The 19357-nt window shown below is 49.6% G+C and overlaps 1 protein-coding gene across 1 annotated transcript; it reads left to right on the top strand.

Moving 5' to 3' along the window:
• Positions 1-12511: 12511 nt before the first annotated feature.
• Positions 12512-14678, top strand: LOC135981242 (5-beta-cholestane-3-alpha,7-alpha-diol 12-alpha-hydroxylase-like). Its single transcript, XM_065582601.1, has one exon. It carries the CDS (start codon positions 12568-12570, stop codon positions 14095-14097), a length of 1530 nt encoding a protein of 509 aa, XP_065438673.1. The 5' UTR covers positions 12512-12567; the 3' UTR covers positions 14098-14678.
• Positions 14679-19357: the final 4679 nt, after the last annotated feature.

Raw genomic sequence — 19357 nt, 5'->3', positions numbered from 1 at the left:
GCTGTCGGAGGCCTGTATTCCAAAAAAGGGAAAAAGATTACTAAGCAAGAGATTTAGACCGAGCTGGATGAGCGACCGACTCAAAGGGGCGATTAGGAAAAAACAGAAAGCGTATAAAGAGTGGAAGAGGGGAGGGATCAGTAAGGAAATGTACCTAAGTGAAGTCAGAGAATGTAGAGATAGAGTGAGAAAGGCCAAAGGCCGTGTAGAGTTGGACCTAGCGAGGGGAATTAAAAGCAATAGTAAGAGGTTTTACAGCCACATAAATAGGAAGAAAGCAAAGAAAGAAGAAGTGGGACCGCTGAAGTCTATTGCCGGAGAGGAGATTAAAGACAATCTAGGCATGGCGCAATATCTTAATGAATATTTTGCATCGGTGTTTAATGAGGCCAATGAAGGTATTAGGGATACTAGCACCACTATAGAGGGGCATTCGGGATGGGGGATTACCGTATCCGAGGTGGAAACAAAACTTGAACGCCTTAATGGGGCTAAGTCGGGAGGACCGGACGATCTACATCCGAGAATATTGAAGGAATTGGCGCGGGAAATAGCAGGCCTGTTAGCGATAATATTTAATGAATCTGTAAACTCGGGGGTGGTCCCGTTAGACTGGAGAATAGCTAATGTGGTTCCTATTTTCAAGAAAGGGAAAAAAAGTGATCCGGGTAACTACAGGCCTGTTAGTCTAACATCTGTAGTGTGCAAGGTGTTAGAGAAAATTCTGAAAGAGAAACTAGTTGAGGACCTGGAGGGTAGTGGCAATTGCGATAAATTACAACATGGTTTTACGAAGGGCAGATCGTGCCAAACGAATCTGATCTCCTTCTTTGAGAAAGTAACGGATTTATTAGATAAGGGAAATGCGGTGGACCTAATATACCTGGATTTCAGTAAAGCGTTTGATACTGTACCCCATGAGGAATTATTGGTTAAACTGAAAAACATGGGGATCGATATGAAAATCCAGAAGTGGATAAGGAATTGGTTACTGGGGAGAATGCAGCGGGTTGTATTAAAGGGTGAACTGTCGGGTTGGAGGGAGGTTACTAGTGGAGTGCCTCAAGGTTCGGTTTTGGGACCCATTTTATTTAATCTATTTATAACTGACCTCGGAACCGATTGCAGGAGTGGGCTGATAAAATTTGCAGATGATACGAAGGTGGGAGGCGTAAATTCGGAGGAGGACAGGGATATCCTGCAGGGAGACTTGAATGAGCTTGTGAATTGGAGTATCAGAAATAAGATGAAATTTAATAGTGAAAAGTGTAAGGTGATGCATTTGGGGATGACTAATAAAATTTTAGTTACAAGATGGGGACGCATTGGTTAGAAGTAACGGAAGAGGAGAAGGACCTAGGGGTTCTTGTAGACCGCAGGATGACTATGAGTCGACAATGTGACGTGGCGGTGAAAAAAGCCAATGCTGTCTTGGGATGCATTAGGCGAGGTATATCTAGTAGGGATAAGGAGGTCCTGCTTCCGTTGTACAAGGCGCTGGTGAGACCTCATTTGGAGTACTGTGTGCAGTTCTGGTCTCCCATGTTTAAAAAAGATGAACTCAAACTGGAACGGGTGCAGAGAAGGGCCACTAGGATGATCAGAGGAATGGAAAAGCTGTCGTACGAAAGGAGACTAGAGGAGCTTGGGTTGTTTAGTCTGACAAAGCGAAGGCTGAGAGGGGATATGATTGCTATCTTTAAATATATTAGAGGGATTAATACAAGGGAGGGAGAAGAATTATTCCAGCTTAGTACTAACGTGGATACCAGAACGAATGGATACAAACTGGCCGTGGGGAAGTTCAGACTTGAAATTAGACGAAGGTTTCTGACCGTCAGAGGGGTGAAATATTGGAACGGCCTACCGAGGGAAACGGTGGGGGCGACGGACCTGTCTGGTTTTAAGATACAGTTAGATAAGTTTATGGAGGGAATGGTTTAATGGTAAAACATAGTAGTCAAGGAAAGCCAAGCAATGGTGGGTAAATAGTATAATGGCTAACGGGGTCGGGCTGGAGACTCTTGCCTATATGCTCGGGGTCTTACTGATCGCCACATTTGGGGTCGGGAAGGAATTTTCCTCCAGGGCAGATTGGCTGAGCCTCTGGAGGTTTTTCACCTTCCTCCGCAGCATGGGGCAGGGATCTCTAGCAGGAGGGTCTCTGCCAATTGCAGTCACTAAAAACAGGATTGGGGACTTCAACAGCAGAGTCCAGGGAAGGGGTAGGGACGGTTTTATGGCCTGCAGCATGCAGGGGGTCAGACCAGATGATCATAATGGTCCCTTCTGACCTTAAAGTCTATGAGTCTATGAGTCTATGAGTAACTGAATATAGAATATAATGCTAGTGAGATTCCAAAGCAAAATAAATCTGCATCTCTGAGACTATGTAATGTATGCAACCCCGGTGGAAAATTGAAGATTAAGGATTGGACGGAGAGAGTTGAAGATGCAACAGGCACCTATATTCTACGTGGAGACCTAAACAGCCGTAGCAGATTGTGGGGATGTGGAAAAAGTGATCAGAACGGCAAATGTCTAGAACAATTCATTGATGAAAATGATGTAGAGATGCTGAATGATGGTATATCCACTAGGTTTAATGCAGCCAATGGAACCAGAGGTGAGTCACGGGAGGGACAAAAAGGGGAGCACCAGCTAAAGGGGGGCATGTGACCTTTCCAAATGACCCCCACATGTCCCCATCCCCAGCCTGGTCCCCCCGCGCTGTCCTTTTCCCCCCTCATCCTATGTTACCTGGGGGTGGGGGCTCTGTCCTCCTGCTGCGCCGGATACACATTTCTGAACCGCAGGGCTCTCTGGAACCTCAGTGGCGAAAGGAGCAGAATATGGGGCCGCCTGGTGGCTCCACACCAGCAGCTCCCTGGCACAGCTGTTCCGGTACTGCCCCCAGCCCTGTCCTCCGGCGGGGCAGTACAGACCCCAGGAGACGCAGCTGCATGGAAGGGCTGAGGGTGGTAAAGCCGCATTGGAGGAGCTGGCAGCCCCACATTCTGCTCCTTTTTCCGCTGCAGTTCCCTGCTGAATGTGCCCCACCCCCCGACATCTAGTGAGGGGCATGTGACCTTTCTGCCCCCCTTCCCCTCCAAGGCGTTGCCTCTGAATGGAACTCTCTCCTATTCAGACCTGGGAATTGGGTCAAGTAGTATAGCAAGCAAATGCAGCTGGGAAGTCAATGCAGAGGAGGGATCGCTTCCCTGTACTTACAGTATATCGAAGTAAATGCAATGTTGAGGATGGAGAAAGGCCTCCTACTTGGAATATAAATAAAGCAAACTGGGAACTATTTAAACACGAATGTTATGAAGGGAACCATGATGATAAGGGAATCATGATGGCACTAAAGTTGGGTGACTTGATATCTTAGGTAGAGCAAAAAGGTAGAAACCACGTATCACGGTGGAATGACGAGTGTAGAAAAGCAATTAAGGAAAGTAACAAGGCGTATGAGAAAGCAAAAAATACAATGAATAGTGAGGACTTAATGGAATATAAAAGAAACAAGGCAACTGTGCAAATGACTGCTCAAAAGGTAAAAGAAGGAAGCTGGAGAAAGTACCAGGGAAAAATAAATAAAGATGCTGAAACGTTAGAGGCATATAGGCAGCTTAGGGTCATGAATGCAATACAGGGTGAGGCCAATTCTATACCAGGCCTCGTGGTAGACGGCAAAGGGAGTAAAAGCTCTAGCGAAGAAAAAGCAGAAGCCCTAGCAGAACTAGTCCACAGTGTTAACAATGGTGAAAGTGAGAGTATAGAAATCTGCCTAAGGGGGAAAAAATAATTAAAGAGACTCATGAGTACTGGCAGGGGTGGGAGGAAGATGAGGTTTAGATATTAAATGAAAACGTCTGTAGGAGGGAACTTCAAAAAGTATGGACAAAGGCAACAAGGGGGGAAGATTTAATAAGTATCCTCTAGAATGAAAAATGCTGACGTACTTCAAGAGCCGGAGAGAAAGAGTGAGGGAGCTTTACTCTGAATGCTTGCTGGGCACTGGCTTAAACAGTAACTCGCCCTTAGTTAATAAACACATCTCTGTGTGAGACATGCAAAATCAAAGAAACATTGGATCGCATCCTCTGGGAGTGTAATATTGATAGGGGCTTTTGTCTGATTAACTCAGGCAGCTAAAAGAGACAAAGTTTATACTAAAATACCTAGTAAGAGTAGCAGGAAAATGGGCTTCAGTATTACAATTTTTTAAAAATACCAGGAAAAGGGAGAGGCTAAGTATATATCATGAAATCCAGCACCTGGTGGTTACCGATTGAGAATGTGAGTCTCCTATGCCATAAAATACAAGAAGTTTAGCAACTGCTCAATGCATTTGCTCATGACTGCTATGGTAACTGCTCGTTACCAGCCTTGCTCCTGCCTTGTTCCTAGCCCTTGTCTCTGCTCCTGGTCTCTGACATCTGGCCTTTGACTCTGGTTCTGACCCTGGTCTCCTGCTCTGGTCCCAGCCTTGGCACACTCCTGATACACCAGTTCAGACCCTCAACTCCAACTTCTGACTTTGGCTCTGTTCTTTGACTCCGGCATCTGGCCTCTGACTCCTGCACTGACCTGTAGGCTTGAACACTCATGCCCTGACCCCCCTGAAAGTAGACATTGTCCTTTCATTTCAATAGCTCTTTTCCCTCTCTGGAATTCACACCCTGATGTATTTAAAAAGAATAATCGTATCTTCTCTCAGCCATCTACAGGATCCTGTTTTCAGTTCCTTAAAAGAACAGAAGAATGGCCATGCTATGTCAGACCAATGGTTCATCTAGCCCAGTATCCTGTCTTCTGACAGTGGCCAATGCCAGGTGCTTCAGAGGGACTGAACAGAACAGGGCAATGTATCAAGTGATTGATCCCCTGTTGTCCACTTTCAGCTTCTAACAGTCACAGGTTTAGGGACACCCAGAGCATGAGGTTGCATGCTTGACCATCTTGGCTAATAGCCATTAAAGGATCTATCCTCCAGGAATGTAGCTCATTCTTTTGTGAATCCAGGTATATTTTTGACCTTCACAACATCCCCTGGCAACAAGTACCACAGGTTGACTGTGTGTTGTATGAAGAAGTACTTCCTTACTTTGGGTATGAAATAAGTAACGCTTTATACCATTGGAAGACTTGAGCGCATAAAGACTCGTGCATAAAACATAAGTTGAATGGGGCCCAGCCCTCCTTCCTCACCAGCCACCAACTTCTACAGCAGAAATCAAACCTGAGCTCTTGCACTGGAGACTGGGGTGGATGTTCCAAGTAAAGGGGCCTTCAAAGGGGCTTTCTATAATTTCTCTTGGAGTGACGTGGCATTCACAGGAATTGTTTTGTTCTTTGGCCTGTGATCTATGGGAAGTCAGACTGGACTGACACTGGAATCTATGAATCTGTGGGAACCCCCCCCCCCTTTTGCCCATATTAGTCAGCTAGTGAGAGTGGAATTTCACTCTCTTTATAAAGGAGACTTTGTTGGCCCAATGTGAACACTGGAGAGTGATAGGATTGGGGAGGGGCCAGGCTTAAAGCAGACCATCTCTGGTCAGACTCGCTCAGTGAATTCTGCCAAAAGGCCTTCACTCCTGCCCTGTCACTCCATGGCTAGTTGAAGAAACAGGTGATTATGTCACCTCCATGCCAGGTACTTCTGTGGTTTCATGACATGGCTGAGACCCCAGCAGAGACCAGGAAACACCCTGCTCCTATGCCCACAGCCCTGGACTTCAAATAACTTGTTACCCTTGCTCCTGCAAGAGCTTTAGAAAGAACAAACATGCCGTCAGAGAAGGATTTTTTGTTTTACATCATTTTCACTCAAAGGGGAGTGAATCTCCGCCCATCCCTTCTAACACCCAGGGGTGCAATGCTGGGTGTGGATGGGGGGGATAGAACATGTGCCCCACCCAGCTAAACATGGGTGGGTGTCATCCATTCCATTGCCCCTCCCAACAAATCTGAGGCAGCCAGCGTGGGAGGCACATTCGGCAGCTCCCCCTTCCCAGGATCCTTGCAGCTCTCTGCACCACAGAGGGGAATGGAAAGCAGAGGAGATAGCTGCAGCCAATGCACACCCACTACCTGCTAGGAGAGATCAGCGGCTCTTTTACGTCAGGAAACAGGGAGAAAATCCTGCCCCCCCTGACTCCCCACCCCCAACAGAACAGGTCATGCAAGGATAAAGGTAGAGAGGGCATGGGAAGGCTGCTCTGGGCATCAGTGGAAGTTGGAGGAGGGACAGGGAGTGAGACAATCCGTGGAGATGTCTGGGCTACTGGAGGAGGGATGGAGCAGGCACATAGGGCAGTGGAAGTTTGTGGGAGGGCAGAGGTGTAGGGGTACAGAGCAAGATGGGGGAAGGGCTGAGGGTGGGCACAGAGGCTGACGGAGATGTCCAGGTAGAGAAGGGGGTGAGGGGTGAAGTGCCAAGTTGGGCAAGGGCCACAGGAAGTATCAAGGGGCAGATGGGGGTCTCCTAGGGCAAGATAGAAGGAGAGAGGCCAGCCATGGAGAGCGGGGTGTGGGGGAGATGGGGGTGGAGAGAGGCCAGCCCTGGAGAGGAGGGTGTGGGGAAGATGGGGGTGGAGAGAGGCCAGCCATGGAGAGCAGAGGGTGGGGAGAGATAGGCCAGCCATGGAGAGCCTACTGTGAAGGGAAAGGGAGAATGGCTTTGAGTTGCTGAGGGGAGTGGGAGGGGGACAGGGAGCTTTTCCGGTAGCTGCTCTGATTGGTTGCTCAGGCACAGGAGGTGGGCAAGGGAGATGGGCAGCCAGTCAGAGGGCACAAATTTGCTAGCAGGAAAGAGACCAGCCATGGAGAGCAGGGTGTGGGGGAGAGGGGAGTGGAGAGAAGCCAGCCCTGGAGAGCAGGGTGGGCGGGCAACAGGAGTGAAGAAGGAGCTGCAGGTAAGCAGTGCCGGGCCAGAGCCCGCACCCCGAACCCCCCTGCACGACGCACCCCAACTCCCTGTCCTGAGTCCCCTGCCGCACCCCACCCCCCACCCACCTGCCCCAGCCCTACATTCATGGCCCTGCATACAATTTCCCCACCCAGATGTGGCTCTCGGGCCAAAAAGTTTGCCCACCCCTGCTTTATCCCATTGGAAGACTTGAGCGCATAAAGACTCGTGCATAAAATACCTATGAAAACATTTCAGAAGCTGAATGGGGCCCAGCCCTCCCTCCTCACCAGCCACCAACTTCTACAGAGAAATCAAACCTGAGCTCTTACTTCTGCTACTTGCACTGGAGACTGGGGTGGATGTTCCAAGTAAAGGGGCCTTCAAAGGGGCTTTCCATGATTTCTCTTGGAGTGACGTGGCATTCACAGGAATTGTTTTGTTCTCTGGCCTGTGATCTATGGGAAGTCAGACTGGACTGACACTGGAATCTATGATTCTGTGGAAACCCCCCCCCTTTTGCCCATATTAGTCAGCTAGTGAGAGTGGAATTTCACTCTCTTTATAAAGGAGACTTTGCTGGTACAATGTGAACACTGGAGAGTGATAGGATTGGAGAGGGGCCAGGCTTAAAGCAGACCATCTCTGGTCAGACTCGCTCAGTGAATTCTGCCAAAAGGACTTCACTCCTGCCCTGTCACTCCATGGCTAGTTGAAGAAACAGGTGATTATGTTACCTCCATGCCAGGTACTTCTGTGGTTTCTAAGGTACCAGAAGTACTCCTCGTTCTTTTTGTAACTTTAATTATTATTAGCATAGCCTTTAAAGTTTTGTAACTTTTGCAAGCTTTGTAACCTTTTCCATTACCACTTGTATAAACCTCCAAGCTTTGTATATTCCATCACACAATCAGAGAGAATGTGAACAAGGGAGTATATGTGGGAGATAAGGGAGTGTGAACAAGGGAGTATATGTGGGACTGGGTGGAGAGGAACTGCAAGGAGAAAAGAGGCCGGAGATAGGAGCCAGGCGTGTCTGATGGCATCTGCCCTGAGAAGGCAATCATGGGGTGCTGTAAAGAAAAGAAGAACCTGGTATGCATGAAAGGAACAAGGGCTGGAAAAGCTTCTCGGTGATGGACACAGAAGGGAAACTCAGTGTCTGTGACAGAAGCCGTCCAGTTCCAAAAAGGAAGAAGGCACGCACACTAGGCTACTGCTCCTTGACCTGCTCGCTGGCCCAGATCCGTGACCGCAGGCAGACACACCAGACCTACTATGCCTCCGCTTCTCCGCTTCCTCTGCTGTCTCCAGTAACTCTCCACCTGTGTGAGTGTGTGGGTACATGAGGGTAAGAACGCGATGAATGTGGGAGTGCATGAATAAGCTCCATCCCTTTTCGGTTTGATCCAATAGCGGCATTTAATAAAACCAATCCAAGTGTAATCCTGGGTTGGTTTTTAGGGAAACCGAGGTAACAGTAACAGTGAAACCGCGGCAGTGTGGGCTATACAAGCCCACCGGAGACCCTGGATGATTACCGAGGTGACTAGTCCATGCTGAAATCTGCACTGCCATGGCTTTGTTGCGATCGACGTGCAACCTAGCTCGAATAACCCAGCTCAGCTATGTCTACACATGCTGCAGTCACCCCCATGGCCACACATGGCAGTGCAAAGGTACCTTGAGAGAGAAAGAAACGGAAAGCTTATTGGTGGAGAAAGTGACGACAGAGAGTGCCAGTGAAACACTGGGGAACTAGAGACCACATCAGTGTGACATCTGGTCGCTGCTTTCAGTAGTTTCAGGCATACCACCTGCTTCTGAGACCCTCCCTGCTGCTATGTGGTTTTACAGTCCCACGTGTCTATGCGAGAGCCACAAAAACAGGGAAAATGGTTAAACTGTCTGCACACCATACAAAGAAACTCTCTTCCTCCCTGATCTCTTTCAGGGATAGTTACCGTAGCTACTCTTTGTAACTATTGAAAACCCAAAGAACAGTCTCAGAAAGAAATGCTGACCCTTTCATATTGATAGAGAAAAAACAGCCAAACTAAAATGTGTAAAAAGGGATCAAACTAAACCACACAGTAGAAAAACCTGGTGCCAGAAGGAAGGGAATGAGGGGAACAAAAAATAGTTACCGTGAATTTAAAATGTTTTGTTATTTTAAAATGATGGACAAAATTATTCTGAAATATACACATAGATTTGATCGACTTATTTATAATTTGTTTTGTGATAGCACGTCAGGCCCAACTAAGAACAGGGTCCCCTTGTGCAAGGCACTGCATAAACAGAGTAATAGACAGTCCCTCCTCTGAATACCTAATAATCCAAGTAAACTCATGAACCACGCCCTCAGCTTGTGGAAAATGCTGGCGTCAATCTCCACCAGCTGGAGGTGTTGCCCCTTTATGATTGTACACAGGGAAATCTTGATATCAATGCACGTGTTCTAATATTATACATATTGGGCCAGATCCCCCGCTGGAGGAAATCAGGATAGCTCATCAGTGTCAATGGTATTGCACTGATTTTCTAGACTAATGGCTAAGTTAGGCTCCCAAACCCATATTTAATTATCTAAATAAGCGGTCTGGTTTTGCCAAAGTGATCCACACCCAGCAACTCCCATTGACTCAGTGGGAATGGCTGCATGATCAGCACTTTGGAAAAATTAGGCCACGTATTATTATTTAGATGTGTGCACAGGGGTGCCATTTGGGGGGGCAGGAGGGGTCCCCCCCAAGTTTCATACAGGAGGTCTGCTTGAGTTGCAGTGCATATCCTAGCTCCAGGAAGAGCTTTTAACTACAGCACAGCCTGAGTGTGGAATGTGAGTTCTGCACAGGGCCGGCTCCAGGCACCAGCCCACCAAGCTTGTGCTGGGGCGGCACCTGGAGGGGGGCAGCGCGGTGCTCCGGCTCCGGCCGCCGGGGAGAGCGGGGCCCCGGCTGGGGCTCGCCGCCCTCCCCCCAGCGCTCTGGCCTCCGGGGAGAGCGGAGCCCCGGCTGGGGCTCGCTGCCCTCCCCCCGGGGCTCCGGCCGCCCTCCCCTGCCGCGCTGGGGGCTGGGGGGCGGCCGGAGGCTTTTTTGCCTGGGGCGGCAAAAAAGCCAGAGCCGGCCCTGGTTCTGCAGACGAGAGGTGCTGCTTCCTGGGGCAGGGAGTCAGTATTTTGTGCTTTGTAAGCTTCACTAGATGCCTAGCTGCATCTTTGGGTGCCTAAAAGCTTTGAAACTCTGTTGCTAAGGCACTGGGCAGAGGTCATATAGGAAGTCCATGGCGGTGGAGTAGAACCCAGGTCCTTCAGAGCTATCCACTGGACCAGCCGTTCTGAATGCTGCAAAAAAAGAGAACACTGATAGATGGGAGCAAAACCAAGGAGGCCAGCTCTCTGAGACTCCAGCAAATGGTCCCAGGCGATTGGGAAGGGTGTCATGGTTGACAGCATGAAAAGCAGAACAGAGGTCAGGAAGGATGAAGAAAGAGAGAGAATGAGCGTCAGATGAGATCATTTAACGCCAAAGGGGTGGCAGGTTCTGACCCATGCTGGACTGTAGAGCAATGGCTGCTGTGAAATTTTATATTTTAACTGAAAACCATTTTGTTTTGTCATTTTTCGTTCTGAGTTTGAGAAAAGGAAGGAATGAGAAAGTGTCGTATGAGTATGAGATGTGTTTATGCCTTAAATTCTTAGGGTGTCAGCTGTATTCAGGCCAAGTCCAGAAAAAAGAGCAAAAATTGCATCCACGGAGTCCATAAAGTCAACATTTATTGTCATGGTTCGTATTAGTCACTGGGCACCAACTATGTGCTCAGCACTGTTCAGAATATGCCAGAAAATATAGTCCCTGAGCCAACATGTATAAAACGTGTAGCCCTGAATATGATGGCTGAGATCTTTAAGTATGAAGTGTATCGTTATTGAGCACATGTTACTATCTATCAGTGGAGGCGCTGATGGCAACAGAAGTTTTGGCTGATTAACTACTGGAAGATTTGCCCCTCCAACTTTTTTACAAGAGGTAGAGCTGTCCAGAGCCGGTTTATTTTCTTTTCCTGCCTGCAGTGGCCCTGATATACCTCAGAAGATTCAATTTTTTTCTCAACTTTAAAATGTGGATTTTTTCCTGGTGTTTGGTTTTAAATAGTCTCCTGTGAGAATTGCAACTCAATCACTGCTGGGTTGTGTTTAAAAGCCTTCTGGAAAGTAACTAGCCTTTAAACAGAAGTGAAAGAAGTGTTGCCAACTCTCATGATTTTGTCATGAGTCTCGTGATACTTAGTGTTTTCCTTAAAGCCCCAGCTCCTGGAGTCAAGTGGATATGTGATGATTTCAGCCTTCATTCTTAAAGCAAAAGTAAGTTTCTAGACCTTGTTGCCGTGGAGAAAGTTTCAAAATGTGACCCCAGGGCACCCTAAAGGCTCAAAAAGCAGAAGGCAAATAAAAAGAACAGCAAATCTATTATTTTTACATAACCTCATGATTTTTAAGAAAATCTCATGATTTTTGGTGAGCCCGACTCATGATTTTTGAACATTTGGGGTTGGCAATACTGTGAAACTGACTTGAAAGTGTCAGGTTCACTCCTATTTAAAGTCAGTTTCTAGTCTATTATGTGTAGTATGGTAACACCTGTAGAGCCCCAGCCAGGTGAGGTATAAACTCATAGGGCCTTGCCTTAGGAGGATGTTTCCAAAAGTAAAATGATCTATTCCAGGATCGGCAACCTTTGGCACACGGCCCATCAGGGAAAGCCCCTGGTGGGCCGGGCTGGTTTGTTTACCTGCCGCGTCCACAGGTTCAGCTGATCGCAGCTCCCACGGGCCGCGGTTCGCCGTCCCAGGCCAATGGGGGCTGTGGAAAGTGGTGTGCCGAGGGATGTGCTGGCTGCCCTTCCTGCAGCCCCCATTGGGCGAACCGCCAAAGGCTGCCGATCTCTGATCTATTCCAAGCTTGGTGACTAGCAAAAAGTAAGTAGTCACCTCGTGGGCCCAGCTGGGGTGGGGTGGGGGGGACGGGACTGAGAGCTCGGTTGGAGGTACGGCGGGGGGGAAGGGGCTGAAAACTTGGTCCCAGCTGGGTTCGAGCTCTCAGCCTTGGCTGGGACTGAGGCAGAGCTCTCGGCCCTGGCTGGAGCTCCAAGCCAGGAGCCCCTCCGCTGTTCCACCCCTTTCCCCTTGGCTCCACCCCCATTCTGCCCCCACTCTTCCTCTCCCCCAGAACCTGTCCCCTGCTTGCTCTTCCCTCCCCTCCACTGAGGCCCCGAGACCAGAAAAGCTCTGTGCCCCTGCCATGGCCCCAAGGCTGTGGTGAGGGGAGATTTTTCTGGGAACCCCAAATACCCCAGTGTCCTGCCCCCAGCAGTGTGAGGTTTGGGGAGGCTTAGTCTCCCCCCGTCTCCATTACACACTGCCCATGCTGGCCTTAAAAGTTTGTGGATCTTTTAGTAAACGAGACGTGGATAAAAACTGGAGTGTTCAGCATTCTGCAGCAGAAGGGTTAATCTTAGCTGCAAACAGAGAACGAGGCCCCGAGTCAATCTGTCATTGGCCATCTGCCAGAAACGATTTATAAATACAGCATCCTAACCTTTCCTTTCAGTCTGTCTGGAATCCCTGCTCCGGTGCACAGCTCTCTAGCAATGGCTTTCTGGACGGCAGTTCTCTGTGCGCTGTTAGTCTCAATTCTCGGTGGGCTATATCTCCTGGGAGCGTTTCGAAGGAGGAGACCCATGGAGCCGCCACTGGATAAAGGCCACATTCCGTGGCTGGGGTACGCACTGGATTTCAGAAAGGACAGCGCAGCGTTCCTGAAAAAAATGCAGAGGAGACACGGGGACATTTTCACGGTGCTGATTGGAGGCTACTACTTCACCTTCCTAATGGACCCCCTCTCTTTCGGAGCCATAGTGAAGGCGCCAAGAGCCAAACTCGACTTTGAGGCGTTTGCAGTAGAACTGGTCTCCAGGGTTTTTGGGTATCACCCGTGTAAAAGTGACCATAAGATTATTCAGGTGTCAAGCACAAAGCACCTGATGGGAGATGGACTAGTGGTCATGACTCAAGCCATGATGGAGAATTTGCAGACCCTCATGTTTCACAACAGGGACTCAGGAGAAGAGAGACCCTGGCAGCAGGATGGGCTCTTCCACTACAGCTACAACATTGTCTTCAGAGCTGGCTACCTGGCTTTGTTTGGAAACGAGCCAGGCACAGGCACACAGAGTGAGAAGAAAGCCAAGGAGCGTGATCTTATGCAGTCCGAAGAGCTGTTTGATGAGTTCCGGAAGTACGACCGCCTCTTCCCCCGCCTGGCCTACGCCGTGCTGCCCCCAAAGGATAAAATGGAAGCGGAGAGGCTGAAGAGGCTCTTCTGGAAGGTGCTTTCTGTGAAGAACAGCCGTGCGAAGGATAACATGAGCGGATGGATAAGCGACCAAGAACAGTTCCTGGCAGAGTTTGGGGTGCCTGAGTACATGAGGGATCGGTTCATGTTTATGCTTCTCTGGGCGGCCCAAGGCAATACGGGCCCAAGCTCTTTCTGGCTTCTCTTGTATCTCATGAAGCATCCCGAAGCAATGCAGGCTGTGAGGGAAGAAGTGGACAAAGTTTTAGGAGAGGCTGGTCAGGAAGTGAAGCCAGGCAGCCCCATGGTTAACATCACCAGGGACATGTTAATGAAAACCCCTGTTCTGGACAGCGCAGTGGAGGAGACCCTGCGCCTGACAGCAGGTCCCATTCTGATCAGAGCAGTGGTTGAGGACCTGAATCTCAAGATGGACAATGGCAGGGAATACGCCCTCCGCAAAGGGGACAGGGTAGCCCTGTTTCCCTACGTCGCAGTGCAGACGGACCCCGAAGTCCATCCTGAGCCTCACACCTTCAAATACAACCGGTTCCTGAACCAAGATGGCACCAAAAAATATTTCTACAAGAATGGGAAAAAGCTGAAATACTTTAACATGCCCTGGGGGGCAGGAACCTCAATCTGTCCTGGACGGTTCTTTGCTATCAATGAAATAAAACTGTTTGTGTTCCTGATGTTGTCTTACTATGACTTGGAGCTAGTTAACGAGAAAGAAGAGATCCCTCCGATAGACGTGAGCCGATGGGGATTTGGTTTGATGCAGCCCACTCACGATGTCCAGTTTAAATATCGTCTACGTATTTAATGTGAAAACGTGACCCTCTTCTGCTGCAGCCCTGTTGTGTACTGGCTCCATAATTCAGTCAGGAGGGACTGATTTGTCAAGAGATTGGTCTGTGTAAAGATCTTCCATACGTGTCATAGCCTCTTAGATAGTTGTTATGACATTTCTCTTTATTAGGCAACATAGCACTGCTCAGAACGTTAATGTTTAATCTACTATATGTTGCTGTGACCTTGGAACTCTCAGACTCACTGCAGAAATTCCCTTATCTCCTGTTCCAGACTTGTGAGGAGCTGTGTAAGTGAGTGCCTGCTGATATGCAAAGAAAACAAGAGTGTTAGTGTATTTCCTGAAGGAAAATAGGAACAGGGAGAGTTTCCTTAGCATGGATTTATGGGTTTTTATTTCTTCCACTCTTCTTATTGTAAATCTGAAATATCTGACTGTGCATTTAGAAATATACTGAATGGTCATAGGACAAATACATTCTTTATACAGGGGTTAGGAACAAAGATTCCGGGGATTAATTAAAAATTGTCTTGACTATAATCCTGCTGTACTTTGCTACATTTTATTTTTATTAAAAGAATGCTGTCAGCCTATTTAGGTCCCAGGAATTATTCTTCTTAAAGCAGAGATTGTATTGGGAATGAATCTGGCAATTTGACATAGTGGCATTTTCCTAGGATTCACTTCTCTCCTCCCAACACTTTGCTCGATAAGAAAATGAAACAATCCAGAGGGCTTGCCCGTTTCATTTGGCTGCTCCACTTGAGTGAGCAGGAAAGGGGCTTTTACAAATATATCAGAGCAAAAAGTAGTGAATGTAAAATTTTCAAAAGTGCCTAAGTCCCATTTTCAGTAACTTAGCGACCTATGGACAGATTTTTAAAGGTATTTTCAAAAACTTAGCTGCTTTTGGAAATTTTACTCCTAGAAAAGTAGTTCCATTGATAAATTAAGAGGGGAATAAAATTAAGGAGGAATCACAAATAAGTGCTCCTTTTCTAAATCTATCCTCAGGAGTAAAAGTCTGTACAATTAGGAAGCAATGAAAGACAAGCTTTTTAAAATAGCTCTTGATAAAAAATTGGAAAATGTGAACATACACAAATCAGTCAGTCCAGATGACAGGTAACATTTTCACTCAACTCCCCTCAGCTCATGCGTTACTTATTTGGGCTCTGATTTAACATTTTCCTATGATTTTACTGGGAATAGAAATGAAGCTAACTGGACATGTATGGTCAGAATCACTCTTCTTACTTCTTTGCACTCAAAGAAAATTTTACATGATGTGTCCTAGGCTGTTAGTGGAATGGACTATAAAGCTTAGTGAACAATTGACAATTGGTTTTAAGAAGTTATGAAGATCTGGGGAGGTCGCAGAAAACTGGGCAAAAGGAAATGTGGTATGAGGTGTCCAAAGAGGTAAGAAGAGTGTTCGTGACCGTTCATGTTTAGTAAGGTTAACTTTTATTCCTTGTAAAATAATAAACACATATTAAGAGAAGAATCCCTAATCATCTACAGGCAATAAGCAGAAATCGTTTGGAAGGAATGAAAAAAAAAAGAGGCTATCTGCCAAGTTCCCATCCCCAGCAACCGTAAATGGCTTAAGGCATTCCTGGGCATAGCAAGTTTTTGCAGAATATGAATTCCAGAGTTTAAACTGTGGGCTAAACCTCTGTATGAATGTGTTAAGGGAGCAGATCATGACTCCTTTCACTGGTCCCCAGAAACAGACACAGCATTTAAAATCTTTAAAAAGAAGCTAATAGAAGCTCCAGCCCTGGGTTTGCCCGATATATCTAAACCGTTCCAACTGTATGTGCATAAACGAAAAAAAGTACCTTTAAAAATGCTTACCCAGCTATTAAGTGCCTGGAAACGTCCTGTGGCTTACTTTTCTAAGCAACTAGATCAAGTTTCAAAGAGATACCAGCCTGTTTGAGGGTGGTCGCAGCTACTGCTCTAGTGCTTGGGGAAGCTAAAAAACTGACACTGGAAAGAACTGTGCAAGTGTATGTTCCCCATATGGTCCGAGCCTTGCTGGACACTAAGGGTGGTCTTTGGCTCACACAGGCTCGGGTTGCTCGGTACCAGGCGAAGCTGTTAAAAAATCCTGAAGTCACCCTGCGGATCTGTCCCTCCCTTAATCCAGCTACCCTACTACCAGAGACAAAAAAGCAAGCACATGACTGTCTAAAAATCATAAATGTTCAGTATTCTAACCGCCCAGATCTAAAAGATCAGCCACTCCCAAATGCTAACTTAGAATAGTATACAAATAGCAGTAGTACTGTAGTGAATAGGCATAAAAGAGCTGGTTATGCTATTGTGTCGCTTCATGATACCGTAAAATAGGGTTACCATATTTTGTGCCTCCCAAAGGAGGACACTCCACGGGCCCGCTCCCGCCCCCGCCCCAACTACGCCCCTTCCCCAAAGTCTCCGCCCCCTCCCCTGCTTCCCGCGAACATTTGAGTCGCGGGAAGCCTGAAGCAGGTAAGGGGGAGTGTGGGGGGAGGAGGCACGGCCCAGGCTGGCCCCGGCCCTGGGGTGCCGGCCCCGGGCCCGGCCGATCACCCCCGGCCCGCCCAGCACTGCGGTCCCCGGCCCGGCCCCCAGGCCCCCGGCACCGCACTGCCGGTCCCCAGCCCGGCCCCCGGCCCCGCCTGCCCGGCCCCCGAGCCCCCGGCCCGGCCTGGCACTGCCGGAGCCCCCGGCCGAGCCCCCGCCGGAGCCCCCGAGCCCCCGCCGGAGCCCCCGAGCTCTGGGCCCGGCCCCACCGGAGCCCCCGAGCCCCCGCCGGAGCCCCCGAGCCCCGGGCCCGGCCCCGCCGGAGCCCCCGAGCCCCCGCCGGAGTCCCCGAGCCCCGGGCCCGGCCCCACCGGAGCCCCCGAGCCCCCACTGGAGTTCCCGAGCCCCCGGCCCGGCCCGGCCGGAGCCCCCGAGCCAGGCACCGCACCGCCGACCGGCCCTGGAGCCCCCGGCCCGGCCCCAGAGCCCCCGGCCCGGTCCGGCCCCGCTCCGCCGGCCCGTCCCGGCCCCCAAGCCCCCGTCCCGTCCCGGCCCCTGTCCCGGCCCCCCCGATTTTCCCGGACATGTCCAGCTTTTTGGGCTTTCCCCCCGGACGGGGATTTGGAGCCCAAAAAGCCGGACATGTCGGGAAAATCCGGACGTATGGTAACCCTACCGTAAAAGCTGAAAGTTTACCGGCAGGAACATCTGCCCAGCTTGCTGAACTAGTGGCCGTAACTCGTGCACTCGAGCTGGCAAAAGACAAACAAGTTAATATCTTTACTGACTCAAAGTATGCTTTTGGGGTATTGCATGCTCACACTAGTTTGTAAAAACAAAGAAGAATGCTAACAGCCCAAGGCTCTCCAGTTAAGCATGGGTCTCAAATTCTCCGGCTTTTAGAAGCGGTACAACTCCCCTCAGCAGTAGCAGTAGTGCATTGCAAAGCCCATCAAAAAAAAAATCAAGATGTAACCAAGGGCAATGCCAGAACAGACAAAAAAGCTAAGCGAGCTGCTACCCTGAAATCAGCAACTAAAAAAAATGCCCAAATGCATGCCCTCATCCCATCAGTGGGTGATCTTGCAGCCCCTCAGTACTCCCATGATGACAGAAACCTGGCTGACAGTCTCGGTCTCCAGGAAAAGGAGGGATGGCTTTATTCCACAGAGGGAAAAATCCTACGGCCCAAGGGCCTAATCCGACTGGTGTTGCAGAAACTGCATCAAACCACACACGCAGGCAGAGAGGCTCTTACCCAACTCATAAATAAATATTTTCTAACCTCTAGACTTAAACCCCTAAGCATCACAAGTACAAGCTGAATGTTTAATCTGCCAAAAAAATAACCCTCGACCAGGAGTAGCAGTGCCACCAGCCACCCTAGAACCTACCCCAAGCCCAAGATTAGTGTGGCAAATAGACTTTTCTGAGTTTCCCAGGACCCAAGAGTACAAGTACCTTCTCGTCTTAGTGAATCAATTCAGCGGATGGCCTGAAGCCTTCCCATGTCGCAACAACACTGCCAAAACAGTAGCTCTTAAGTTTGTCAAAAAAATCATTCCTCGCTTCGGCCTCCCTCAGTGAATAGAATCTAGTAATAGAACACACTTCACATCTCAAGTTGTTCAAAAGATATCAAGTGCTCTGCAAATCCCCTGGAAACTCCACACACGACCACAAGCCAGTAGAGTAGTGAAACGCACAAATCAGACACTCAAGCGACACCTCTCAAAGGTCTGTCAGGAGGCCTCTCTTAAGTGGCCTGATGCTTTGCCCCTTGTGTTACTTCGCATTCGTGCTCTCCCTAAGAGTAAAATAGAGCTTAGTCCCTTCAAAATTATGTTTAAAAAAGCATGGCCTATAAATAGTACCCCAGTTCTGGCAGGGGAATAAAAAGTAAAGTGTAGTTTCTTGTCTCAGTACATGTGCTCTCTGTCTGCTGTTCTTTCTTCTCTTCACAAGGAGTCAGGGCAGGGGGCTGAGGGTGTGTGAGGGGGGTGCAGGAGTCAGGGCAGGGGGCTGGGTGTGTGAGGGGGTGCAGGAGTCAGGGCAGGGGGCTGGGTGTGTGAGGGGGTGCAGGAGTCAGGGCAGGGGGCTGAGAGTGTGTGAGGGGGTGCAGGAGTCAGGTAGGGCAGGGGGCTGGGTGTGTGAGGGGGTGCAGGAGTCAGGGGGCTGAGAGTGTGTGAGGGGGTGCAGGAGTCAGGGCAGGGGGCTGAGAGTGTGTGAGGGGGTGCAGGAGTCAGGTAGGGCAGGGGGCTGGTTGTGTGAGGGGGTGCAGGAGTCAGGGCAGGGGGCTGAGGGTGTGTGAGGGGGTGCAGGAGTCAGGTAGGGCAGGGGGCTGGGTGTGTGAGGGGGGTGCAGGAGTCAGGGCAGGGGGCTGAGGGTGTGTGAGGGGGTGCAGGAGTCAGGTAGGGCAGGGGGCTGGGTGTGTGAGGGGGTGCAGGAGTCAGGTAGGGCAGGGGGCTGGGTGTGTGAGGGGGGTGCAGGAGTCAGGTAGGGCAGGGGGCTGAGGGTGTGTGAGGGGGTGCAGGAGTCAGGTAGGGCAGGGGGCTGGGTGTGTGAGGGGGGTGCAGGAGTCAGGGCAGGGGGCTGAGAGTGTGTGAGGGGGTGCAGGAGTCAGGTAGGGCAGGGGACTGGGTGTGTGAGGGGGGTGCAGGAGTCAGGTAGGGCAGGGGGCTGAGGGTGTGTGAGGGGGTGCAGGAGTCAGGTAGGGCAGGGGGCTGGGTGTGTGAGGGGGGTGCAGGAGTCAGGGCAG

Source organism: Chrysemys picta, chromosome 2 (assembly GCF_011386835.1).
Source record: "Chrysemys picta bellii isolate R12L10 chromosome 2, ASM1138683v2, whole genome shotgun sequence".
Lineage (NCBI taxonomy): Eukaryota > Metazoa > Chordata > Testudines > Emydidae > Chrysemys > Chrysemys picta.
This window is presented reverse-complemented; position numbering and strand designations above follow the sequence as displayed.

Bases quoted from the DNA above. Each gene is read 5' to 3' on its own strand.
- LOC135981242 (XM_065582601.1), top strand. From the start codon at position 12,568: ATGGCTTTCTGGACGGCAGTTCTCTGTGCGCTGTTAGTCTCAATTCTC.